General features: G+C 40.9%; 1 protein-coding gene across 3 annotated transcripts; it reads right to left on the reverse strand.

Annotated features, from left to right (window-relative positions):
* Positions 1-4,446: 4,446 nt before the first annotated feature.
* Positions 4,447-27,606, reverse strand: MGME1 (mitochondrial genome maintenance exonuclease 1). 3 transcript variants are annotated; one of them, XM_066234101.1, is made up of 5 exons: positions 27,187-27,606; positions 26,271-26,582; positions 21,338-21,554; positions 7,273-7,405; positions 4,447-6,923 (listed from the first exon to the last, which is right to left on the reverse strand). In XM_066234101.1, the coding sequence occupies exons 2-5, from the start codon at positions 26,515-26,517 to the stop codon at positions 6,768-6,770; spliced, it is 753 nt and encodes a 250-aa protein (XP_066090198.1). In that variant the 5' UTR covers positions 26,518-26,582; positions 27,187-27,606; the 3' UTR covers positions 4,447-6,767. The 3 variants fall into 3 exon arrangements, with proteins under 3 accessions (XP_066090198.1, XP_066090197.1, XP_066090195.1); XM_066234100.1 differs by having other exon boundaries at positions 4,448-6,923; positions 26,004-26,582; positions 27,202-27,606; XM_066234098.1 differs by having other exon boundaries at positions 4,448-6,923; positions 26,004-26,582.
* Between the last annotated feature and the right edge of the window lie 44 nt (positions 27,607-27,650).

A 27,650-nucleotide genomic window follows, 5' to 3' on the forward strand; every position in this document is an offset into this window, starting at 1 on the left:
ACCAGGACTGAGTTCTAGTTATTAGACTTCAGAACTCACCGTCACAGCCCTTTTCCCTGTTGCAGTTTGTGTTTGGTGGATTAAGTGACTGGTTTCTTGTTGTACCAGGACTGAGTTCTAGTTATTAGACTTCAGAACTCACCGTATCCAGTGGATAACTAGTCATTACCTTCTGTGTGCCTGGGAGGAAAGAGATTGACAGCAAAGGGCCCTAATGGAACTTTCTGGGGTGATGGAAATATTTTATCTAGACTGGTGATGGTTCCAGGACTGCATTTGTTAAACCTCATCCAAGTGTACTTTATTGTATGTAAATTATACCTTAATGAATCTGACATTCAAAACAAAAAAGATGCACCCAGTTCTCTCATCAGGGGACTACCTGCCCTGTATCATGTTCTGTAGTTATTGCCCAAGTCTCGGTTTAAAAACCCCACTCCTTATGTGGACCTGCTGATTATGGTAATGGGAAAGGAAGCATTGACCTGGAGGACAGTTTGTTTAGCAAGCCGTGTAGAATGCCTCACATCAGTCTAGTGCTGTTATTGTGTCCCAGTGACTGGGGAGGTGTACAAACATCTGAAATCATTAAGTGATAGAAAATGGTAGAATTCAAGAATCTATATGAGTGGTAAAAATAATGGCCTCCTAGGAGTTCAGCAAAGGATGTAATCATCATGTGCTGACTGGAGTCAGTTCCAAGGGGGGAAGGAACCAATATTTGCCCAGTGCCTACTCTGCCAGCACTGAGGTCAGTACTATCCCCAAGCTACTGATGAGGAAGTAGGCTCTGGGAAGCGAAGTGACCCATCTACACTGCAGGGCTGGGATTTGAACCCTTGTCTGCCTGATTCTGAGGCTCCTACTTGCTGCACGTCTTAGACCATCTTCTTTCCTGCAGGGGTGGGGAGACTGCACTGGACATCAGATAGGATTGGGGTTCAGGTCCAAGCACTTAGAGAATGAAGACTTAGTTGAACAAAGGGATGAAGGGAAATTATTTTAGACGAAAGCATCATCACAAACAGGAGCTTAGAAATGGGTATAAACCTGTGTTGGGAGGCAGCTGGGATCAGTCTGAGTGGATGGGTCTAATCAGAGCTGACCTACGCTTATTCAGGCTGCTTCCTTTCCTTTTTTTTTTTTTTTTTTTAAATAATTTTGATGCCTGTATCTCTTTTTTTTTTTAATTTTATTTATTTATTCATTTTAGAGAGGAGAGGGAGGGAAAGACAGAGAGAGGTGAGATAGAGAGAAGTGGGGGAGGAGCTAGAAGCATCAACTCCCATATGTGCCTTGACCAGGCAAGCCCAGGGTTTCGAACCGGCAACCTCAGCATTTCCAGGTCGACGCTTTATCCACTATGCCACCACAGGTTAGGCTCCTTTTCTTAACTATAACATCCCATTAATTCAGTGATTGTACTTATTTAAAGACATGTTATGTAACAGTTCAGGAACACCGCCTTTTTTTATACCCTTGTCTTTCATCGAACATTCTTGTATAAACCTTTAAAAACGTATCTATGTCTTTGACGATTAGTATTTAACATTTGAATGCACCTGAAGTCTTTGTAGACTATGACTTTAGAAGTCTCTGCAGCAGGCAGTCCAAGCCCGATTTGGAAAGACGGTAACAGACTCAGCTCAGCCCTCTGTGGCGGCTTGAGGAAGCAGCGCTGGACCACCTCTCCACTAGTAAGTTAGGACGGCTTTTACGGCTCAAGAAAAGCCTGCCCTGTTCAGTCAGTCTCCTGCCCGTTTGTAGATAGCCTTGTTCCTAATTTATCTCACTTCTCTTTTCTGAGCCAGTGACCCAGATTCGCTTAGCTGGAGGAGGAAGCATCACAGGGCTATGCAGACAGGTCTCCATGTCTCCATGTTAGAAAAAGTGAGAAAATTATCAAGCTGCCTAAAAATGGGGAGAATTTGAACTGCAGAAAAACTCTCGTGCAGTTACTTTAATTCAAACCAGTCCTGTGTTAGGAACTAAAAACGCCGGATTCCCAGAGATACATGTAGGCCCAACCCATATCTGGCTTCTGTCTGGTAACTGCAATCTAATCTACCACCACTAGGTGGCAGTCCTGTTTTCAAGCAGATTTTATTTGAGCAATAATGCTATTGAAAATGAAAAATAAAAATGAACTGTTTTCACCTCATCATGTTGGCAAAAATGTCTTAAAATTCTTGTTAATGAACATGTGGGGAAACAGAAAATTTCTGACACCACGAGTGGGGGCATAGGTTGTTTTGGCATAGGAATCTGGCAGTAATGTTTAAGTTGTGTACATCCTGGGGCCAGGAAGGATGCGCCTAGGTGTGTTCATTTGATGACGATGATGACTGACATTTATTTAGTTGCCACGATGTGCCCGGCACTGTCCTAAGTGCTTACATCACTGTACTACTCTACCATAATATAATAGTAATATTTCCCCTCAATTTACAAATGGTGAAATTGGGCGAAGAAAGGCCAGGTGACTCGCCAGAAGGTCACAGAGCTAGTCAGTGGCAGAGCCACGGTCCACATCCTGCTTCCCCCACACTGCACCTGCCTCCTGTAGGCCAGGAGACACGCATACGAGGACTGTTCACTGCAGCATGTGCACCTTGACAAAACATTGTTAGCTCATCAGCCCATTGGTGAGGCAATGGAGCATGAAGACATACAGGATCTGGAAGTGGTCACCTGGAGACAACTCAACAATAAGTGTTGGGGCAAAGTAATTAAAACCAAAAACACAACTGTCTGTTGTTCATGGAGACCAGCACAGCTGGTAAAGCTATAAAAGGATACACTGGAAAGATACTCTCCAAATTTATGATGTTTATCTCAGGGGAGAGAAATGGGATCAGGGAAACAAAGACAAGGACTTTTATCTGTGATGATCTATTAAAAATTTCCTCTCCTCTCCCCTTTCCCCCACTCCTGGTCAAAAAGGAACCCTAACCCAGAATATCCTTTTATGATTGGAATCCCACATGTACTACTAAAACCTGACAACTGTTATTGTCAAGGCAACGTACAAAAACCTTTTACTCCGGGTCATGTCCCCAGAGATTGGCTCAAGCTCTCTTCTATAGTATGAATAACTTTCTCTCTGCTTAACCCGTAGGCCTCAGAGGCTAGAAGGGAGGGAGGAGGGAGTCAGTTCTACCTTTATTTAGTAACTGATCAGTGTAAGACAGTGTTTCTCTTTGGGACACCAGCTCCAAACACTGAAGTACTATTTAAAAAGAAAAGTTCACCCTGGCTAGATAGCTCACTTGGTTAGAGCATCATCCCAAAGCACAGAGGTTGCTGGTTCAGTCCTCAGTCAGGGCATATACAGTAACAGGTCAATATTCGCTCTCTGTAAAATCAAAATAAACACTCAATAAAAGTAAAAATTCGCCTGACCAGGTGGTGGCGCAGTGGATAGAGTGTCGAACTGGGATGTAGAACGACCCAGGTTCGAGACCCCGAGGTTGCCAGCTTGAGTGCGGGCTCATCTGGCTTGAGCAAAAAGCTCACCAGCTTGGACCCAAGGTCGCTGGCTCAAGAAGGGGATACTCAGTCTGCTGAAGGCCCGTGGTCAAGGCACATATGAGAAAGCAATCAGTGAACAACTAAGGTGTCGCAATGAAAAACTGATGATTGATGTTTCTCCTCTCTCTTCGTTCCTGCCTGTTTATCCCTCTCTCTGTCCCTGTAAAAAAAAAAAAAAAGTAAAAATTCTATTTTCTTTCTTCACTTTGTCAGGGGAGACGGAGGGCAGGATAGGTTATAATCAAATGTTTAATTGCTCAGGTGGACTCAGTGATGAAAATAAATTACCCCTCTCCAACTCCTTTTAAAGCTGGTAGGTAAATCGGTTACCTAGAAACATTGACTTTTGACAACCCCCTTCCTGCATTTACCAAAGTCAACAAATATGAAACTATAGGTCATGCTGACACATTTTCCTAGAACTATAATGGGCTTATAGAGATTAATGTTCTAAGATTAACAGGAGCTAATGGCTGTGAGCAAGAGGCCAGGTCTGAGGGGAAAATTTTTCCTTTGGAAAAAAACAGATTTAGTACCAGCGTGGTGCTTTAGTCAGCTGCATGAATAAGAATGCGTAGCCTGACCTGTGGTGGTGCAGTGGGTAAAAGCGTCAACCTGAAACACTGAGGTCACTGGTTTGAAACCCCAGGCTTCCCTAGTCAAGGCACATATGGGAGTTGATGCTTCCTGCTCCTCCCTCCCTTCTCTATCTGTCCATATCCTCTCTCTAAAATGAATAAATAAAATTAAAAAAAAAAAAAAAAAGGATGCGTAGAGTCGCAGAAGGAAATGCAGGCAGCTTTGAAGCTAATGAACTGTCTCCAAGTTACACTATACGGGTGCATTTTGTACTTCTGTGAGGTGCCCCCTTGGATAAGCAATACTTCCTTTTTTGAAAAATAATTTTATTTAGAAAACTAAGTTTAATGTTATGACATTGACTAATAAGAGTACATAGGTTTCAGGGAAACATTTCTATAGCATTTGAACTGTTGATTACATTATATACCCATCACCCCACAATACTTCCTTTTAAAAATTTTTTGATTAGCTGACCAGGTGGTGGCACAGTGTATCAATAGAGCATTGGCTGAGGACCCACGTTCGAAACCCCAGGGTCACTGGCTTGAGCAAAGTGTTACTAGCTAAGCTGGAGCCCCCCTGGTCAAGGAACATATGAGAAAGCTATCAATAGACAAGTAAAGAGCCGCAATGAAGAACTAACATTTATGTTACTAATTTTTGTATACTACCTGTTCCCCTAAGAAATTGTGAATGAAACAGGATTTGTGATAAGAGTCTCCAATTGAGGTAATTAATTTTTTTTTTAGCGAGAGACATACCTATTCGGATTTGAAAGGTCTGATGTTCTCTTTCCTTTAAGCCCGTTACTCAGTAAATGAGCCTGTCAGGTTTGATGGAAACTGTTTCCTAAATTGTACCAATGAAACCCACAGGTGCAGACCCAGGTGGGAGGGCTGGGAAACAACTTTCCCACAGTTCGCTTCTAGGTCCTGGCCAGTTGGCTCACTGGTAGAGCATTGGCCCAGCGTGTGGATGTCGTGGGTTTGATTCCTGGTCAGGGCACACAGGAGAAGCAACCATCTGCTTCTCCACCCCTCATTTAGAAACTCAGATTTGGTGTTCTCCTTTTGCCTTGGGAATGAAAATTACTTTTTTCCCTGCCATTTCCTTCTCAGAAGATTCTTTCTTTAACTGCTGAGATCTGAAGATCACCAGGATTACAGTGAGAAATTGGAGTACCCAGAGACTACCTTCACAGTCCTACCAACCATGTCTTCTTGGTCAACTGCTAAGGGTCTTTCTGGAACTCTTTATACCATCATTAGCTTGGGAGACTCTCGGACCAAAGTGACAGGTCTAAGGTACATTTACATTACCCTAACAGGGTAACGTATTAGGGCTGTGTGGAAAAATCTGGTGGTACAATTTTTAGTTTTCTCATTTGATTTCTAACTTTGGAAATTATGTTACAGGAATATATGCTACTTCAAAAATGCAGATGTGCAGAGTCAATAACAGGTCACCCGCAGCCTCCTGTTTCCTACCCGAACCGTACTTATCTTACCAGGTGACCATGATTCAGGACACCTCCTTGTATTCATTTACATAAAACACACACCAAAACTACTGGGCCAGTGGTATAATTCTGAATTTAATAACAAACTCTAAACTTCCAGGTTTTTAAAATTAATCTATTAGCATAATTTTTTTAAAAAGCCCCAAAATAAAAAAACCCCCAAACTTCATTACTTTCCTCACACCTTATATTTTTTCTTATAATTCATGGTTAATAAAACAAAGTAATTATAGCCCCATATGATTTTAAGACAGTAACTGTAACTTAAATGCTAACCCCCTCCATAAGTAAAGGGACCCATCCCTCGGGACTATTGTGGGGATTTATTTAAGTTTCCCAAACCTATGACAACTAATAATTTTTATTACTTATAAAACACATAAAAAATAGATTGCATTATTGTTCCCCAGAGCTGAAAAATTCCACAAATGATACATTTCTCTATGGATGTGATTCATGGACTCAAACCAGAATACAGCTACTACTTCTGGGGGCGATTCAGTGGTATGCCAAGGGATACTGCCAATGATATGGTGAACATGCTTCATCTTTCCAGAGAGCAGTATTTATTTGAGGCTAAGGAATCACCTATTTATGTTTCAAAAATGTTAAATGGTAATTTTCTTTCCCAAAGAAATATACAGAGAGCCTCACTACACACACCAGTTCTAGGAAACTGCTGGCAGTGGTAGTTGGCTGACGCAAGTTCTCCCCCACACACCCGGGGCTGTGTGGCCCCTTTCCCTCCTGGTGTACCCTGGGAAAATGCTCGGCACACCAAGCCTCGCTGCCCTCCAATTGCAGCTCAAAGACTGGGCATCCTGCCCTGGACACAGAAAGGCCCACATGGGGTCAGAGAGCCACCAACACTGCCAATCCTGCTTGCCCTTTTTCAGGTAAATCATAATCAGAGGTAGCACAGCTGGTCTTTTTTGTGTGGAAGTACAGTTCTTTATATCTAACCTTTCTGCCTTCTCAGTCTTTTTGGTTGCAATAGATTTCAACAATTAATACTTCTGCTTGTGTTAATGCAGCTCTCAGTCCTGTGGGACCTCCATTTTAGGCCACAGTAAACAGCAGTACATTTTCCCAAACGGTGAGAAAGTGTTGAATGTTCCCAAATAGTGTCCTGCCCCTAATCTGTTTTCTGAACATTCTGGTTCTTCTTTGTATATTCTTCTAGTCGAAGAAGCCACTTCGCCCAGTACTGGGAACACAGCGCTGTGTCCATGAAGTGTGGGTGGGCAGGGGATCCATCTTTGTAGGCCACCACAATTAAGCCACACCGAACCTAGGAAGCAGCAGAGTAGGGCGAGAGTTTAGGTTCATTTCCTTCTTACTCCAGGGCAAACTCAGAACACAATCTACAGTAACATCTCCTAACTCAATTTCCAAGACGACTGATGAAAGACTGTTCCAGGATACAGAGAAACACAAAGATGACAGATAAGATGCTGAATACAGACTGTCATTATTAAAGAACTATGAACAAGAATAAAAAGCTCCAGAAGAGGGAGAAAATGCTTTCAAAAGTGGTAGGTGATCAAGGAATAGAGTAAGCAGTGGGATTCAAACAGAGTAAGAACCATAAGGAGTTAAGAGGCTACAAACAAGCGTGGAGCAGAGCTCAGTGTCCTGACCTGAAAGCTATAGTTGGCATCATGGTTTATCGCACCCACATACGCCACAACCTGCAGCGGGTTATCAAATGTATTTCGGATGGAAGGTTTCGGTTTCTCCGATGTCTTCCAATCAATCACACACAAGTTGCCTCTAAAGAGAAACCAAAGTAAGTCTTTGTAGGTAATAGTTCACCCAATGACTGTTGCTTCTACTCGGCACTTGCCAAAGAGGCAGCTACTCTGAGACATACCTGTTCGGAATTGAAAGGTCTGATGTTCTCTTTCCTTTGAGCATGTTCCTCAGTAAATGAGCTTGTCAGGTTTGATGGAAACTGTTTCCTACATTGTACCAATGAAACCCATAGGTGCAGGCCCAGGTGGGAGGGCTGGGAAACAACTTTCCCACAGTTCGCTTCTAGGTCTTGGCCAGTTGGCTCAGTGGTAGAGCGTTGGCCCAGCATGTGGATGTCGTGGGTTTGATTCCTGGTCAGGGCACACAGGAGAAGCAACCATCTGCTTCTCCACCCCTCCTTCTCCCCTTCTCTCTCTCCTCCCCTCCTGCAGCCATGGCTCAATTAGTTTGAATGCATTGGCCTCAGGCAATGAGGATGGCTCTGTGAAACCTTCACCTCAGGCACTAAAAATAGCTCAGTTCAAGCATGGCCCCAGACAGGGGTTGCTGAGTGGATCATGGTTGGGGCGCATGCAGAAGTCTGTTGCTCCATCTCCCCTCCTCTCACTTGGAAGAGAAGAAAAAAAGTTTCTACACTCTCCCAAAATTCCTTGGAACTTCCAAGGCCTCCTTTCCTCTAATAGGGGAGTGGAACCTACACCTATTATTACCTTAGTTAATTTTGCTTCAAATGCCTATCAGAATGAACCACGACAGACCAATAGCAAAGTCCTCATCATAAAAGACTAAACATCATGGTGCTTCAGAAATTCTCTTGCTCAAAAACTAAGGCTGGAGTTCAAATCCATCAACACTAACCAGTGCACCCACACTCCTCCCCTATTCTGATGGGATTTTATACTTGCCAACTCCAGTGAAAAGGATCACAGGGTGGGCAAGTGGATTGCTAACTAGTACCTCTCAAAGGGCTCTATCTGTTGACTCTGACTTTCAGGGCTTTAATTTCAAAATCAGTAGTTTAGAGGGAGATTTTATAGAACTATGTATGTTATCTACCTGTCATCATAGCTCTAGAATTATAACTTATACAAAGTATTTATAAAATCACTCTACCAGTAGCACTGTTTAAAATTACAAAAAGATATAAGCTACATGTCATTTGAAATGTTCTAGTAGTCACATCAAAAAAGAAAAAATAGGTAAAATTTTAGTATTTTATTTAACCCATTTTATTTTCAACATATAATTGATATAAAAAGTTACTAGTAGGTTATTTTACATTGTTTTATATTAAGACATTGAAATCTAACTGCCATTCCAAGTTCTCTTCCTTGAATAAATCAATATACCCTAAAAATAAAGATTTCTGCCATGACCCACTGTTTTTAGCAAGGACTATAACTTGTAGAACTTAAGTCATGTGAAAAAAAAAATCTTTGTAGTATAAACCCAATTAAAATGGCAGTAAGACAGTTTACAAATAGCTCTTAAACAAATAAAAAGATGCACAGCCTAATTTTTGTAAAATGCAGATTGAAATTACAAGATACAAGGTTACTGAAATTATTAACATGTGTTATTAAAGGGGTACACAGGGGCTGGTTACTCAGTGGATAGAGCACTGGCCTGGTGTATGGATGTCCCAGGTTTGATCCCCAGTGGGCACACATGAGAAGCAACAATTTCTTCTCTTCCCCTCCTTCTCCCCTTTCTCTCTCCCCTCTCCTCTTGCGCTAGTGGCTCAATTGGTGCAAGTGTCAGCCCTGAGTGCTGAGGATAGCTTGGTTGATTTGGTCAAGGCACATGTGGAAGTCTGTCTATATATCTCCCCTCCTTTCACTTAAAAAATAGAAAAAAGAAAAAAGGTGCCCACAAATGAGCACACTCCTATCTCTGGAAACTTAAAATGCACACATGCTATCACCCAGCAATTTCCCTTTTAGGTATGGACTGGTTTGATATTTTGCATGCAAATGACAGTGCCTGGAAAACTTAAGAAATATTCATGCCCAGGCTTACTTGAGATCAAATGACTACCCAAACCACATATATCAACTGCCAAAACAAACAACTGAATTGTGCGTTAGCCTAGAGAAAACCTCGCAATAGTACCAGGAGACACGTTTACTGCAGTAGTTTGTAATCTGAAAAATTTGAATGTTCCCAATAGGGAGACGGATGTGGTTTATTCATACAATGAAATACCAAACAGCAGTAATAGAAGAGAACAGGGTCAAAATAATAATTCTAACATTTTTTTGAGTTTAAGCACTGTATAGGGAATATTTCATTCAATCTTTCTATCAACCCTAATGAGGTAGGTACTATTATTTGTCTTATTTTACAGATGAATAAACTGAGGTACAGAGAGACCAAGTAACTAGCCCAAGGTTAAGATGAAAAGCAAGGAAGCCTGGCTCCAGAGCCCAATTTCTTACCAGTTTTGTGATATTAGAGATTTGCAGTCTAGAGATTTCTATATATATTGTGACTCTCACAGATACGTGTGTAACAAGACAATGTACTTGTGAATTAAGCACAGCATTGTGTGCATGCATGTGTATGAGAGTACAGAGAACAGATGTTGTGTGTGCATCACTCACAATACTGGTGTGCATGGAAAGTGGTACAGAAAGTACACTGGAAGGGCACAGTACCAAACTCACAACAGGGACTGTCTTTGGCCAGGGTATTGTGAGAGAAGGAAAGAGGAGGTTAAAAGTGATGTGAGCTTAGCCTGACCAGGCGGTGGTGCAGTGGATAGAGCATCGGACTGGGATGATGAGGACCCAGGTTCGAGACCTCGACATCGCCAGCTTGAGCACAGGCTCATCTGGCTTGAGAAAAAGCTCACCAGCTTGGACCCAAGGTCGCTGGCTCAAGCAAGGAGTTACTCAGTCTGCTGTAGCCCCATGGTCAAGGCACATATGAGAAAGCAATCAATGAACAACTAAGGTGTCACAACAACAACAACGAAAAAAAAAACAACTGATGATTGATGCTTCTCATCTCTCCCCATTCCTGTCTGTCTGTCCCTACCTGTCCCTCTCTCTGACTCTCTCTGTCCCTGTAAAAAAAATAAAAAAAAAAATTGCAAAAGTGATGTGAGCTTAGATTGTAATGTTCTATATATATTTTAAACATCGAAAGCAAATGTGACAATGTATTAATAGCTGTTAATTATGAGTGGTAGAAAATTATTAAAAGAGAAAATGTTGCAGATCTATGTAAGCTAATAAGATCTCTAAAATATATATTCAAGTAAACAAAAGTAGGGTTTAGTATTCTTTGTTAGTAAATCGGAGTGGGGCAAATGATTATACATATAGTCATAAAATATCTCAGAATCACAAAGACTTTTTATTTTTTTGAGATAGAGACAAGACAGGTGAGAGATGAGAAGAATCATCAACTTGTAGTTCAGTCACTTTAGTTGTTCACTGATTGTTTCTCAAACATGCCTTGATGGGGGGTGGGGAGCTCAAGCCGAGCCAACTAATTCCTTGCTCAAGTCAGCGGATCTTGAACTTCAAGCCAGTGACCTCAGGATCATGTCAATGATCCCACGATAATGCTGGTGACCCCACACTCAAGCTGGCGCGAACCTGTGCTCAGGCCAGCGACCTCAGGGTTTTGAATCTGGAACCTCAGCATCCCAGGCTGACGCTCTATCCACTGCACTGCCACTGGTCAGGCTCATAAGGCCTTTCTAAACAGAGGTTGAAAAAAGAATGTTGGTAAAGGATTCTGAAAGATGGCAAAGTAGGAAGTACCAAAAATCTGTCTGCCTACCTAGAAAAAAAATGCATTGGCAGAATCTGTCTGACATAACTATTATGGAAATATAGTCTACAGAAAGCCTGGAGCACATGTTCTTGAAGCAGCTAGTATAAAGCTGTGGGAGTCAGAGTGGACAAAAAGGACCATCTCCTCCGAATGTCAGAGGTCAGTGCTTTCATCACTGATAGCACACAGGTGCAGACAAAGAGGAAGGTGGCTATTGTAGATGCACCTCCCCCACTGTTCCAAGACTCACCTCGGCCTGCTGAAGTGACTTCCAGGGGATTTAAAGAGCTGGCATTCACCACCCCCTCCATTTTCCTCTTTATTTCCTTCTGGGAGTCAGACACTAAAGACTACAACATCCAAACACAACTGCATATGGAGGGAATTAGAAAGTGACTGCACCTGTCCAGGGAAAGGCTCAGAAAAGACCCGAGAAGGCCTTAGGTTGATATATCAGACTGATGTTTGCACAGAGGGAGCCTACAATAATAATCCCCCAAACTCAGCAAACCCTGGGGTGGAGGGAGAATCTGATTTCCAAAGTTACCACATTTCCCCATGTATAAGGCACATCTTAATTTTGGGGCCCGAAATTTGAAAAAAAAAATTACATAAAGTTATTGAACTCAAGTTTTATTCATCATAAAATTCACACAACTCATCACTGTCAAAACTCCCATCCATTAGACTGTCCCTATCTGTGTCTGATGATGAATCACTGTTTCAATAATGAGCACAAAAACAAGAACAAAAAAGCAGGAAATGCAAAATAAAAAAACCTACAACCGCCTGACCAAGCTGTGGCGTAGTGGATAGAGTGTCGGACTGAGATGCAGAGGACCCAGGTTCAAGACCCCAAGGTCGCCAGCTTGAGCACAGGCTCATCTGGTTTGAGCAAGGCTCACCAACTTGGACCCAAGGTCGCTGGCTCAAGCAAGGGGTTACTCTGTCTGCTGTGGCCCCCCAGTCAAGGCACGTATGAGAAAGCAATCAATGAACAACTAAGGTATTTCAACGAAAAACTGATGATTGATACTTCTCATCTCTCTCTGTTCTTGTCTGTCTGTCCCTATTTATCCCTCTCTCTGACTCTCTCTGTCTCTGTAAAAACAACAAAAACCTACAACCACTGTATAAGATGCACCCAGTTTTTAGACCCCAAATTTTTCAAAAAAGGGTGCATCTTATACATGGAGAAATATGGTAACTATTATAACTAGGATGTTAAATGTAATCCTCATGTTAATTATAAGGAAAACAACTACAGAATATACACAAAAGGAAAGAGGAATTGAAACATTTCACTACAAAAATTGAACAAAAAAAATACAATACAGGAAACGAGAGACAAAAAAGCTGTAAGACATATAGTAAAAAATAGCAAAATGGCTCATTATCAGCAATCACTTTAGATATAAACAAATTAAAACTCCAAAAGACAGAGACTGGAAGAATGAATAAAAACACACAATCCATGTTGTCTACAAGAGACTCAATGTATATCCAAAGATGTAAATACACTGAAAGGTGAGAAAAAGATATTCTATGCAAATAGTAACCAGAAGAGCAACAGTGGCTCTAGTAGCAGGCAAAATACACTTTAAATAAAAAAAGGTGACGAGACAAAGACATTATATATTAATAAAAGGTTCAGTTCAGCAAGAAGGTATAACAATTATAAACATATTGATATATGCAGCTAGTTAGAAACCAGCAAAATATATATGAAGAAAACATGAGAAAATTGATTTGGTGTTTTTTTTTCACTTCTTTTCCAAGTGAGAGGAGGAGAGATAGAGACAGACTCCTGCATGCACCCTGACCAGGATCTATCTACTGGCAACCCCTATCTGGGGCCGATGCTCTGCCCATCCGGGGCTAGGCTCGCAACTCAGTTATTTTTAGCATCCGAGGTGGTGGCTCCCCTGAGCCATCATCCCCCTCAGCACCTGGGGCCGATGTACTCAAACCAATCAAGCCATGGCTGAGGGAAGGGAAGAAGAGAGAGAAAGAGCGAGAGAGAGAAGGGGAATAGGGAGGGGCAGAGAAGCAGATGGTTGCTTCTCCTTTGTGCCCTGACCGGCAATTGAACGCAGGACATCCACACACTGGGCTGACACTCTATCTACTTAGCCAACCAGCCAGGGCCAACATGACAAAATTGAGTGGGAAAATACAGTTCTACAATAATAGTTGGAGATCTCAATATATTATTCTTAATAATAGATAGAATAACCAGAGAGAATTTAAGTAAGTCAAAAAGAAACCTGAAGCCTGACCAGGCGGTGGCGCAGTGGATAGAGCATTGGACTGGGATGCAGAGGACCCAGGTTCAAGACCTCGAGGTCGCCAGCTTGAGTGCTGGCTCATCTGGTTTAAGCAAAGTTCACCAGCTTGGACCCAAGGTCACTGGCTTGAGCAAAGGGTTACTCGGTCTGCTGTAGCCCCACGGTCAAGGCACATATGAGAAAGCAGTCAATGAACAACTAAGGTGTCGCAACAAAAAACTAATGATTGATGCTTCTCATCTCTCTCCATTCCTGTCTGTCTGTCCCTATCTATCCCTCTCTCTGTCTCTGTAAAATAAATAAATAAATAATAAATTAAAAAAAAAGAAAGAAAGAAACCTGAAAATAACACAATAAACCACTCTACCCAAAAACATAATACAAAGCTTCTCAAGTGGCCATTGGACATTTTCTAGGAAACACCATAAGTTAGTCTCAATTTATTGAAAAAGATAGACACTATACAAAGTATATATTCTCTGATCACAATGGGATGAAGTTTGAAATTAGTAACATAAGTAAAACTGGAAAACTACCACATTGTGGTAATTAACACTCTTAACCAAAGAAAACACAAGGGATATCAGAGACTATTTAAAGACAAATGAAAATTAAAATGCAACATACCAAAAATATGAGATACAGTGAAAAAATGTGAAGAGGAAAATTGATAGCTATAAATGCTTACATTAAAACACAAAAAAAGACTGGTTAGAGAATTGTCCCAAAACACCAAGGTTGCGGATTTGATCCCTGATCAGGGTACATATGGGAAGTGATCAATGAATATTCAACTAAGTGGAACAACAAATGATTGTATGTATCTCTCTCTCCCTGTTTCTCTGAAATTAATCAATAAATAATTTTTTTAAAAAGCCCTAGCCAGGTAGCTCAGCTGGTTAGAGCTCTCCCAATACACCACAGTTTTGGGTTTAATACTTGGTCAGGGCACATACAAAAATCAACCAATCAATGCTTATATAAGTAACAACAAATTGATGTTATTCTCAATAAATAAAATTTAAAAAACTAAAAAGAATAAAATCACAACCTAATCATACAACATAAGTAACCAGAAATTAAGAAGCAAACCAAACTTTGCAGAAGAAAAGAAATAAAGATTTGAGCAGAGATAAATGTAACAGGGTACAGAAAAAGGATATAGAGTAAAATCAATAAAACCAAAAGTTTCTTTGAGATCAACAAAATTGAAAAACCTTTTAACTCTATGGACTTTGAAAAAAGCGAAAAGACTAGAATTACAAAAACTAAAAACGAATTGTGGACATTACTACTGATTCTTTAGAAATAAAAAGGATTGCCCTGGCCGGATAGCTCAGTTAGTTGGAGCACCATCCTGAAGCACAAAGGTTGCCGGGCTATTCCCAGTCAGGGTGCATAGAGGAATAGCGAGATGTTCCTGTCTCTCTTTCTCCCTTCTTCTCTCAATAAAATGAATAAATAAAAATAAAAATAAAAAGGATTAAGAGTACTATGAAAAACTGTACACCAAAAAGTTGAATAACCTAAATGAACAAATTCCTAGAAACACAAAACCTACCAATACTAAATCATGAATAAATAAAACATATGAATAAATCCATGATTAATAAGAAGACTGAATCAGTAATTAAAAATCTAGTAGTTCAGTTGGTTAGAGCCTGATATAACAAGGTTGTGGGTTTGATTCCCCATCAGGATACAGACAAAAATCAACCAATGAATGCATAAATAAGTAGAACAACAAATCAATGTTTCTCTCACTCTCTAAAATCGATGAAATAAAAATAAAAATAAATAAAAATAGACAAGGTGTTATGGCATTCAAAAAAAGTTAAAAGGCCCTAGCCAGTGGCTCATTGGATAGAGCTTTGGCCGGGCATATGGATGTCCTGGGTTCAATTCCCGGTCAGGACACACAGGAGAAGCAACCATCTGCTTCTCTTCCCCTTCTCTCTCTCTTCCCCTTGGGCAGCCAGAGGCTCAATTGGTCAACTGTCAGTCCCAGGCACTGAAGATAGCTCAGCTGGTCTGAGTGTCGGCCCCAGGCACCGAGGGTAGCTCACTTGATTTGAGCATCGGCTCCAGATGGGAGTTGCCCAGTGGATTCTGGTTGGGGCACATGCAAAGTCTGTCTCCCCTCCTTTCACTTAAAAAAAAAATCTGGCAAATAAAAGCCCTGAACCTGGTAGGTTTACTGGTAAATTCTACCAAACTTTTTTTCTTTTTTCTTTTTTTTGCAGCAAGTAAAGGAAGAATTTACTGGCTATGTAGGTGGAAAGTAAAAGAAAAGGGGACCTTGGAGACAGATTCAGGGGCTTAGCCCTGACAAACTGCTGCCGCCCATTGCTTCCTTGGTTCAAGTCTCGTGGGGTCCCTTTAGAGCTTAGGAGAAACAGAGAGGCAAGGAAAACACACCTGGGGGAAAGAAGAGGTGGGGAGGAAAAGAGTGGAAGGTGCTAACATGATCCTGGAAAAGAGAGAGCTCTACAAAACATTTAAAGAAATAATACCAATCCTTCTAAAACTTTTTTTAAAAAATTGAAAAGTAATGAGCTTTTCGCAACTAATTTTCTGAATCCAGCATTACCCTGATACCAAAGCCAATCACACTACAAAAGAAAGAAAACTACAGACCAATATCCCTATGAACGCTGATGCAAAATACTAAACAAATTCAGCAACTTATTAAAAAGATTGTATACTACAACCAAGTAGGATTTATGCCTGGAATTCAATGATGGTTCAACATACAGAAATCAATCAATGTAATATACCACATTAACAAAATGAAGAAAACCACAAAATTATCTCAATTGATGCAGAAAAAGCATTTGAAAAATTAAATACCCTTTCATGATAAAAACACACAACAAATTAGGAACAAAAATTACTCAACATAATAAAAGCCACATATAAAAAAACTCACAGTAAACATTTACAATGTAAAAGAGTGAAAGGTTTTTCTCTAAGATCAAGGAATAAGACTAGGCTATCTGTTTTCACCACTTCTATTCAACAGAATACTGGGTGTTCTAGCAGCTAAGCAATGCAAAGAAATAAAAAGCATATAAATTGGAAAGGAAGAAGTAAAATTATCCCTGTTCACAGATGTTATAATCGTCTATGTCAAAAACCTTTAAAGACTCCATAAAAGCCAAGCCTGACCAGCGGTGGCACAATGGATAGAGCATCAACCTGGGACGTTGAGGTCCCAGGTTCAAAACCCAGAGGTCGCCAGCTTGAGCACAGGTTCACCAGCTTGATCAGAGGCTTGAGTGTGGGGTTATCAACATGATACCATAGTTGCTGGCTTGAGACTAAGGTTGCTGGCTTGAGCAAGGGGTCACTGGCTTAGCTTGAGCCCCCCCCCCATTAAGGCATGTATGAAAAGCAATCAATGAATAACTAAGAAGTGATACAACTTTGAGTTAATGCTTCTCATCTCTTTCCCTTCCTGTCTCTCAAAAAAATAAAAAGGAATCCATAAGAAAAGGAGGAACTAATAAATAAATTCAGTGAAATAGAGATACAATACAAAGTCCACACACAAAAATCAATAGTATTTCTAATTTGAAAAGAAAATTATAACTTCATTTATAATAGCATTGCAATGAATAAAACTTAGTAATTAACAAAAGAGGTGAAAGACATGTATAATGAAAACTACAAATCTTTGCTGAAAGAAAACAAATGAAATGGAAACACATTCTATGTTCATGGATTGGAAGATTTAATATTGCTAAGATGTTCATACTACAGAAAGCAATCTATAAATTTAATGCAATGTCTAAAAATCCCAGTGACATTTTTTGCAAAAATAGAAAAACCCATCCTAAAATAGCCAAAACAATCTTGAAAAAAACCAAAACTGAGGATTCACACTTGCTGATTTAGAAACTTACTACAAAGCTACCGTAATTGAATAGTGCAGTACTGGGATAAGGACAAACATATAGGCCAATGGAACAGAATAGCGAGCCCAGAAATAAGCCCTCGTCTATATAGTCAGATGTTGGGAAAACTGGATATTCACATGCCAAAGAATGAAGCTGAACTCCCACTTAATGTTATACTCAAAAAGTAACTCAAAATGGATCCATAACCTAAACAGAAGACTTAAAACACAGGGCCAAAGTTTAATGATATTTGATTTGGCAATGATTTATAGGATAAGACACTAAAGGCACAGTCAACAAAAGGAAAAATAGACAAACTGGATTACAGGAAAAAATTTAAATTTATGCATCAAAAGACACTATCAATAGAGTGAAAGGGTAATCGACAGAACGAAGAAAATTTTTCAAATGACGTATTTGAAAAAGGATTAATATCCAGAATACATAAAGAACTCCTATACATCAACAACAACAAAAAACAAAACACCAATGAAATTAAATAAACAAATGGCCAATCAGCACATGAAATGATTAGGGAAATGCAAGTGAAATCACAATGAGGTATCACACCTCATACCCATGGCTACTATAAAAAAACTCAGAAACAAATTGCAGCGTCAGCCTGATGTGCCAAGGTTGCAGGTTTGATCTCCAGTCGGGGCACACACAAGAAGCAACCAGTGACTGCACAAATGAGTGGTACAACAAAGAGATGTTTTTCTCTCTCTCTCTTCCCTGTCCTCTCACTCTAAAATAAAAAACAACCAACCAACCAAAAAAAAACACCCCATAAAATAACAAGTGTTAGAATATGAAGAAACTGGAATCTTTATGCACTATTGGGAATATAACATGGCACTGCCCCAATAAAATACAGTATGGAGGTTTTTCAAAACATTAAACAGAATTACCATATGATCTAGCAATTCCACTTCTGGCATTTATCCAAAAAAATTAAAAGCAGTCTTGAAGAGATATTCATATACCCATGTTCATAACAGCATTATTCATAATATCCAAAACCTGAAAGCAACCCAAGTATTCAATGATGGATGAATATATAAGTGAAATGTATATCTATACATAAAATGTAATACTAATCAGCCTAAAAAAGACAGGAAAATCTGACAGATGCTTACAACATAGATAAACCTTAAGGACATTATGCAATAATGAAATAAGCTGTCAGAAAAAGGCAAATACTATATGATTCCACATTTATGAGGTACTTAAGAGTACTCAAATTCAGAGACAGGAAGTAGAATGGTGGTTCACAGCAGCTGAAAGTAGGGGGAGAAATGGGGAGGTTACTATTTAAATGGGTATAGAATTTCAGTTCTAACAGATGAAAAGTATAATGGAGATGTACGGTGGTGAGGGCTGCACATTATGTACTTAATACCATTTAATTATACACTTAAAAGTAAACAGCCAATTTTGTGTCTTTTATCACATTAAAAACATTTAAAAAAAGAGTGAGGTGGGTATCTTTTTAAAAATTCTTCAATTACAGTTGGCACACAATATTATATTAGTTTCAGGTACACATATTACCCATAAAAAGTTATTTTTACATTTCCAAAACCTTAGTTTCAAAAATGTTCAATGTCCATATTATCAACGCTGACACTCTATGTCAAGAGCAAAAAAACCCAGCAGTCCTGCAGATGTATTTTGTGGTCCCTATGAAGTGGCTAGTGTCAGAAATTTTTTTTTTTTTTTTAATTTTATTGAATGATTTTAGAGAAACAGAGTGAGGAAGGAAGATAGAGAAAGGAAAGTACTCATTTGCTATTCCACTTAGGTGTGTATTCCATGTGTCCTGACTGGGGATCAAACACGCAACCTTGGTGTTTTGGGGCCAATGCTCAAAACGACTGAGCTAACTGGCCAGGGACAGGAACTTCTTGTAGGCTATGGCTCCAATGATTAATCCAAAGGGCAGTCAAAAATAGCCTACTAAATTTCTAGGTATATAGAGCTCTTCTAAGATATGACAGCTATATAGCAGTGTAGTAAGGGTGGTCAGCAATGGGAAAGGTCACGTGAGAAACTCAGATCGGAGAACTTTGGCTAGAACCGCCCACAACCAAGCGCGCCAAAAGAAACTTTCCAGGAGCCCTTTGGAAAAGAGCGACCGTCAGCCAGCCAGTGAGATTTCACCATGTCATATTAGCTCGACCACCCTAGAGACTCTCTAAATATCTCCCACGTGGATCACCCCATGCAACTTCCCTGGCCTCTGTCCCCCAGGACCAGAGAACCTCTTCGGGCAGGATGCGCTGTACTAAATAAAACCTTTACTTATCCACACTTCGTGGCTACACCCTTCCTTCTTCCTCAGCAGGGAAAAATACCCTATAAGCACAAAACTGTATGGAAGCCTAAATGTACTTTCCAGAGTAATAAATACAGTATTGTCAAATTCTTTAAATTTAAATTTTAACTAGAGTTCCAAGGGTTACACACAGGATTTTTTTCTCCCACTCTGTTGAACTGCTCACATACATTTTTGGGACAGGGATATCTTCAGGTATATACCCTTAGAATCTTGAGCAAGTGGGAAAAACAGTTAAGAGAAGTAATTTAAAACCACAGGAAGCTGGAGTACTCTCAGAGTTCCCATTCATATCAAAAATACCCAGAAAGCAGGAAAATAGATGATTTTTTTTTAATAAATTTTTATTAATGGTAATGGGATGACATTAATAAATCAGGGTACATATATTCAAAGAAAACATGTCTAGGTTATTTTGTCATCAAATTATGTTGCAAACCCCTCGCCCAAAGTCAGATTGTCCTCCGTCACCCTCTATCTAGTTCTCTGTGCCCCTCCGCCTCCCCCTAACTCTCTCCCTCCCTCCCTCCCATGTCCTCCCTCCCCCCCCCACCCTTGGTAACCACCACACTCTTGTCCATGTCTCTTAGTCTCATTTTTATGTTCCACCAATGTATGGAATCATGTAGTTCTTGTTTTGGAAAATAGATGATTTTCAGGGATAACAGAGCAAGATGCTATTTTTAGGGTAACAAGAAAGAAAATGCAGAAATCAAATTGGATCTTACGGCTGGTAACTGACCTGAGGGATGGGGAGGAAGAACATGCTAAAAAATAGGCCATCTTGGCCTGACCTGTGGTGGCGCAGTGGATAAAGCGTCGACCTGGAAATGCTGAGGTCGCCGGTTCGAAACCCTGGGCTTGCCTGGTCAAGGCACATATGGGAGTTGATGCTTCCAGCTCCTCCCCCCCTTCTCTCTCTCTGTCTCTCCCTCTCCTCTCTAAAATGAATAAATAAATAAATAAATAAATAAAAAATTTAGAAAAAAAAAAATAGGCCATCTTAGTTAAGGACACTGAAAAGTTACATCTTTTCTCCACCAAACACTTCAATTTTGGAATAGATATACAAGGATCTTTCTCCCGTATCCATCCTTACCCAATTCCTTTACCTATCAAATAGGTTTTTACTCTACAGAGACTGCACCTTGAACAAGGAGTTAAGAGGAAAAAGTTGTGTTTGACAGGCACCATCTGTCCACCCAGCATTATTAAAAATTTTCAAAACTGGCCCAACCAGTTGGTGGCACAGTGGATAGAGCATTGGATTGCAACGCAGAGGACCTAAGTTCGAAACCCCGAGGTCGCTGGCTTGAGCACGAGCTCACCAGCTTGAGTGAAGGGTCGCTGGCTTGAGCGTGGGATCATGGACATGACCCCAAGGTCGCTGGCTTGAGCTAGGAGTCACTTGGTCTGCTGTAGCACCCAGGTCAAGGCACATAGAGAAAGCAGTCATCAATTTGTTGCTTTACGTATTTATGCATTCACTGGTTAATTCTTTTATGTGCCCTGATCAGGAACCGAACCCCCAATCTTGGCATATTGGGACTATGTTCTAACCAACTGAGCTACCTTGCCAGGCCCCATCCCACATTATTAATTTACCTCTACACTTTGACAGAAACAATCAAATACTTACTGGTACTCAGCCACACAGTCCAGCAGACCCATATACTTTAAGGTCTCATGATGAACAGCACTTTCAAGAGCTCGAACTCCACTAACATCTTTCAAAATATGCTGGACGCTTTCAATGTAGCCAGATTCGAGGTTTTCCTCTCTCTCTTTCAGGTTCCCCTGGGGTGAAAGTATGCTTTCCAAAGCTTCATGGAACCGTCTGCCTTGTAAAAATATATCTGAAAAGAAAATCAGGGAAAAAGGAAAAAAAAAAAAAGACCAAGTCAGTGCTAAAAAACATACAAAATTTACTTTTAAGTGACAATTCAAGACACCACATTTCAGCCTTTGTGAAACCTAAGAATACTTTGAAAACCAAAAGGACTGAGATAGTTTGGCAATAAAATGGATTAAAGTAAAGTATTTCTAATTAGGCCAAAACTAAAATGAAAGAGTTGAGGGCTATAGGAACACACCTAATTTATGATACTGTGAAATTAAGTATTCAGTTTAGTAAGTTAACTGGTGTGGTATATAATTATTAGAAATTTAGAAAACTGTACTTTAGTTTACACTTCTTTTACAATTAAACTTAATTATGGACATAAAAACTGTGGGAAACCTTTTACTAACAGGCTTAGTAATTACCAAAAAATGAAAATCAAAGCACATACAAATTAAAAACAAGAAATTATTGTGAGGATTTTGTGGGATTTGGAGGGAGTGAAGGAAAATATGTGACATTCTCTTGCACTTTTTTAAATGGTTGAACAGCCTAGGACTCTTGCTCTGTCCTGAATTTTTTTCCTCATATACTTTTAAAAGACCATAAACATATTCAACAAATGAAAGAAATACTACATATTCCCTTGACTCTCTGTAAGGGAAGGAAAGAGGGGCATTGTGCTAAATAGTGGCCTTCCTGCTTTCAAATACAACAATCAGCAAAGTAAGTAAGGATCATTACCCTCATTTTAATGAATGAGGCCTAGCCAGAGCTGTTAATTTGCCCACAAGGAAAAAGCTGGACCGAAACTAGAGTCTGTGTTCATTCTAGTCCACCACACAACAGAGCAAGGAAGGTAAATTCAGGAGCCATCATTCAGATACACACAGAAACAGTAAGAAATACCCATGCTTGGCAACAGACCCACAGAAATGAGAAAAACAATCTCATCTAATGAGGTACTATCAAACCATATTACATTTATCAGGTATTTTTTTACAAAGATTTTTGAAAGGTCAGTTTTACCACTAGCAAAAAAAAGGAATCACTCTGGGAAATTTCTTGGAGAGTGGAATGAAATTCAGCTCAGCAATTAAGGCATACTACTCCAATTTTACTTAGCTCAGTGGGGCTTAATGCTAGCAAAGAAAAGCCTGCAAAAATTTAAGACTGATGGGAAATAAAAAGCCTAGGAAAAAGAAGTGTATTCATCTACAGACTAGCTTAAGGAAGCAGAACACAAACATGTTAAAAACAGGAAGACAAAAACTGCTTCATCAACTGCCAAGCAAATAGCCAACTCATTCCCCACTGCAGACAATCTCTGGCTAGGGTCTTCACATATCAAAGGCAACAAACGTGGGAATCTAGATTACAGTCTCCCTTAGATTGTAAGGCTCAGAACATTAAAATTCAATTTGTCAAAAGTAAGTTTCAAAAGATTCAAGATTTATTGCAGATAGCGTCAAGTCAGAGTATTCACTCAGTAAGTTAAAGAAAATAAAGTGCAATGTTTTTAACTCCAAGTATATCAAGGGCATTTATATTCATGAGTCTCCAATATTCTTCTTTTTTAAAGATTTATTTATTTATTTTTTTTTTTTTTATCTTTTTTTTTTTTTTTTTTCATTTTTCTGAAGCTGGAAACAGGGAGAGACAGTCAGACAGACTCCCGCATGCGCCCGACCGGGATCCACCCGGCACGCCCACCAGGGGCGACGCTCTGGTCCCATCCTGGGCGTCGCCATGTTGCGACCAGAGCCACTCTAGCGCCTGGGCCATCCCCAGCGCCCGGGCCATCTTTGCTCCAATGGAGCCTTGGCTGCGGGAGGGGAAGAGAGAGACAGAGAGGAAAGCGCGGCGGAGGGGTGGAGAAGCAAAGGTGCGCTTCTCCTGTGTGCCCTGGCCGGGAATCGAACCCGGGTCCTCCGCACGCTAGGCCGACGCTCTACCGCTGAGCCAACCAGCCAGGGCAAAGATTTATTTTAATTTGAGAGAGAGAGAAAGGCAGTGGAGAGAAGGGGAAGAGCAGGAAGTATCTACTCATAGTTGTTTCTTCTATGAGCCTTGACTACGCAAGCCCAGGATTTTGAGTGTGCGACCTCAGTGTTCCAGGTCGACGCTTTATCCACTGCACCACCACAGGCCATGCATCTCTTGAATGTTCCTTCGGATTGATAGAACTCACAAAATGGATATTTTAGAATTTAAAAAAATCAGTAGCAAAAAACTGAAAAAATAAACTCCAGCTATTTCCACTATGATTAACACATATAAATCAAAGTAAGCCAAACTTTCTTTTCTTTAGTGTGCCTATGAGAGTGACAGACAGACAAGACAGAAAGGGAGAGAGATGAGAAGCATCAACTCATAGTTGAATCACTTTAGTTGTTCACTGATTGCTTCTCATTCCTGTGGAGGAAGGGGGCTGGGCAGGGTCTCAAGCTGAGCCAATGACCCCTTGCTCAAACCAGCAACTTTGGGCTTCAAGCTTGTGAGCCTGAGCCCAAACCTTGGGGTCTCGAACCTGGGATCTTAGTGTCCCAGGTCAATGCTCTATCCACTGCACCACCACCAGTCAGGCAAGTCAGACTTTCTTATCCTCAGCAATCCTCAAAAGGTAAACATACTTGGGAAAATGACAAATAAAACACTTAAGATGCCATTAAAAGATTTTTTTATGTTGCTTGTTTAGAAAGCAGAGACTATGACACATCTTGGAGATGCTGGGGGTTCAGTATCATACCACCATAATAAAGTGAGTATCTAAATAAAGTGAGTTGTAATCTTTTTCTTTCAAACTGTAAAAATGCAACACTTGTGAGGTACAGTAAAGTGAATCACACAATAAAGTGAACAGCAATAAAATGATTCCAATAAAATGAAGTATGTCTGTAGTTTGGTGGTTACTAATCAAATTTCTTCCTAAGTCAGCCCTACAGGAATTACTTGTCTCAAACAGCTGAGGAATGTAATAAGATGCTATGACTTTGACAATTTTTGCCATATCTAGGTGCCACTTACATACATACATAATAATTTTCTTTAAAATATGAGACCAGGCAGTGAAGCAGTGGATCGAACGTTGGCCTCAGATGCTGAGGACCCAGGTTTGAAACCCCGAGGTCACCGGCTTGAGCATTGGATCACAGACATGACCCCATGGTCACTGGCTTGAGCAAGGGGTCATTGGCTCAGCTGCAGTCCCTTGGTCAAGGCACATATGAGAAAGCAGTCAATGAACTGAGGTGCTGCAACTATGGGTTGATGCTTCTCATCTCTCTCCCTTCCAGTCTCAATAAAAACAAAAAAATGTTTCATTTAATGGGTTGCGCGTACATACACGCATGTGTACAGATGTGGGCGCACACACCACAGTTCTAAGGTGCCTTAAAATACGTGCATTACTTTTCAAGATAAATGTGCTTATGTGCCACTAAGGGTACATATACTGTTATCTGGGAAGCACAGACTAAGGAATGATCAATGTGCAACTTAGTTTTAAAAAAAGATCAGCTAATTCACCTGTGCAGTGGTCTTTTTATCTTGCTTTTGATTGCAATGTTTCAAGGAAGCTATTTTTTTCACTTGTATAATTTAAGAAGTCGAAGGCAAAAGTTTATTCTCGGTTCCTAAGAGCATCTATCTCAATTTACCAAGATCTAAAGAGAGATCATGTGTTCCAGTTTATTGTTTTAATTCCATTAGTCTGGCTTATCAGTCTACATTGTAATTAGAACAAGGGGATATTTACTAGATTCTGAACAGAATGCTTTGCAAATAATTAGAATTCCATTATTAGGTGATTGACTTCTCCATAATCAAAGGAAACAGGAGATTCTAACACGAGTTTGTAGCTTATAAATTGAATAAATTTTATACACATATAGTCAAAGTGTTCGATCTCCATGCTTGTTTCATTTGTGAAATGGGAATAATAGTATCTATGCTATATAGCAGGGGTCCCCAAACTACAGCCCGCTCTGAGGTCATTTATCTGGCTCTCACTGCACTTCCGGAAGGGGCACCTCTTTCATTGGTGGTCAGTGAGAGGAGCATAGTTCCCATTGAAATACTGGTCAGTTTGTTGATTTAAATTTACTTGTTCTTTATTTTAAATATTGTATTTGTTCCCGTTTTGTTTTTTTACTTTAAAATAAGATATGTGCAGTGTGCGTAGGGATTTGTTCATAGTTCTTTTTATAGTCTGGCCCTCCAACGGTCTGAGGGACAGTGAACTGGTTCCCTGTGTAAAAAGTTTGGGGACCCCTGCTATATAGGGTTGTCACAAGTATTGAGTGAGTTAATACAGATTAACTCATTAAGTGCTATTTAAAGCTAGTATCTTTGGAAAGTAATACCTCACTAGTTAAGGTTAAAAAAAAAATCTTTAAAAGAGTGACACTAGTGCTCTACATTCCAGAAAGCATAGGACATACAAAACTAGAATTAAGAAAATTACTTGAAGTATATTCTGCAAAGCCATCCTCTCCCAGTTTCAGAATCATCCGCTGTTTCCACCTCTCCAAATAGAAAACCTGTTCTGATGTCATGGTCTTCTGAAGGACTCGGGTCACACTTGGTATGTTATTACTTCGCAATGGGATTTTCAAAGGAATTGTAGCATCGCTTGTTGCATTTGGTTCTACGTTTCTCTCTGGATCAAAGAGAGGAAACCAGTTTCCTGGAACTCTTGCTTCCTCATCTTGCTTTGGGGGCTTACACTTACTCACAGGCCCATAGAGTAAAGAGTCTTCCTCAAACAACGTCTCTGGAGTCTGAGCATGGCTTCTGAATGACAAGACAGACTTGATTAAATCAGAGTACTTTTCTTGGTTCACCTCCCCATAAGGGCTCATGTTTTTCTTCCGACCACAGGAATAAGAGGAAGTAGAGAAACCCACACGTGGGGACGGTCCCACAGAAAACCCCTCGGAACGTCTAGGCCACCTGCAGATGGTCTGAAACGCCTTCATCTTTAGACTTTTCACTTTCCTCTAGTTTCCTTGCAATTCCGAGAGACTTCTTAGTTTTCTCGTTCCTACTAAAGAGAAAGAAGGTGTTAGTACCAAATGTGTCAAATATTTGAACTATCAGTGCGCAAGCTGCATCGGTATGATATTGCACAGGAAAAGCCTATCCAATACGCGTTTGCGACGTTCGGACAGAGCTATTTCCAAAGAAACGGTCTCAGCAATACCACAAGGACCAGCTCTTACTAAATGCGAAATACCGGACAGCTTAGGGCAAGCCACCCCCAGTATTCAGTCTGAACAAACAGGTCGCCCAGGAAGGAAGGGTGTGATGGAGAAACAGGTCTGGAGCCCATCCCATAATGGCCAGGAGTCACAGTTAACAGTTAACCACGGATCCCTAAATACCAAGTATTCTGGATGGAGGTTTCTCATAAACCCTCACACCCTCTAGAGCGGTACTACTGAGTCCCGGTTTACTGACGTGGAAATGGACCCTTCTGAAGGCCACGCCAGGTCCGAGCTGGCCAGCCGCGGGCGGCGGGGCGCGCCATCATGACTCCAGAGGGTGGCCTCCCGCTCCGCCGCCGCAAGTTTGGAACCACGGCGGCGAGAGAAAAGCTGTGGCCCTGCGGCTTACACAGAAGCCTCGCCCAGGGCAGGGGCAGGTACCTCAGAGGCTACCACCTTCCGCTTATCTTCCAGGGTGCTAAGATCCTCTCCGGAGCGTACTTTCAACGCTCCCGCGCTCTGGCCTAGAGGCCGGCCTCGCCCACGGTATGGCGGTCCCAGCACGCACCGCGGCGCGTACGCCCCGCCCCTAGATCCTAGTTCACCGCTGCAGACACTCAAGCGATCCGTGGGGAGCCCCATTTCTTCGGCAAAAGCGCGGGCGCCTCCAAATCTCGCCCTTTCGCTCTCACGAGATCTTGTTTACGTCACAGCTCGTCGCCATCTTGGACCCTGGCTGAGAAATAAATTGCCCCGCGTTACGCGCGCTCTTTTTTGAGGCGCTCCTGTCTGCGAGTACTTCTGGCTCCTCGACCTGTCGCGGCCTTTTGGTCAGGGGCTTCCGCGTGGCTCGGAGCGAGGGTAGGCCCCGCGTAGCTTCTTTGCCCGGCTCCAAGATGGACGGC

This window comes from Saccopteryx bilineata, chromosome 6 (assembly GCF_036850765.1).
Source record: "Saccopteryx bilineata isolate mSacBil1 chromosome 6, mSacBil1_pri_phased_curated, whole genome shotgun sequence".
NCBI lineage: Eukaryota > Metazoa > Chordata > Mammalia > Chiroptera > Emballonuridae > Saccopteryx > Saccopteryx bilineata.

Excerpts from the sequence above, each read along its gene's own strand:
- MGME1 (XM_066234100.1), bottom strand. The coding sequence starts at position 26,517 with ATGAAGGCGTTTCAGACCATCTGCAGGTGGCCTAGACGTTCCGAGGGG. Across the intron at positions 21,555-26,003 it reads CTTTGCAGAATATACTTCAA|ATATATTTTTACAAGGCAGA; the intron begins GTAATTTTCTTA and ends TTTTCTTTTCAG. Across the intron at positions 6,924-7,272 it reads ATGCCAACTATAGCTTTCAG|GTTCGGTGTGGCTTAATTGT; the intron begins GTCAGGACACTG and ends GCTGCTTCCTAG.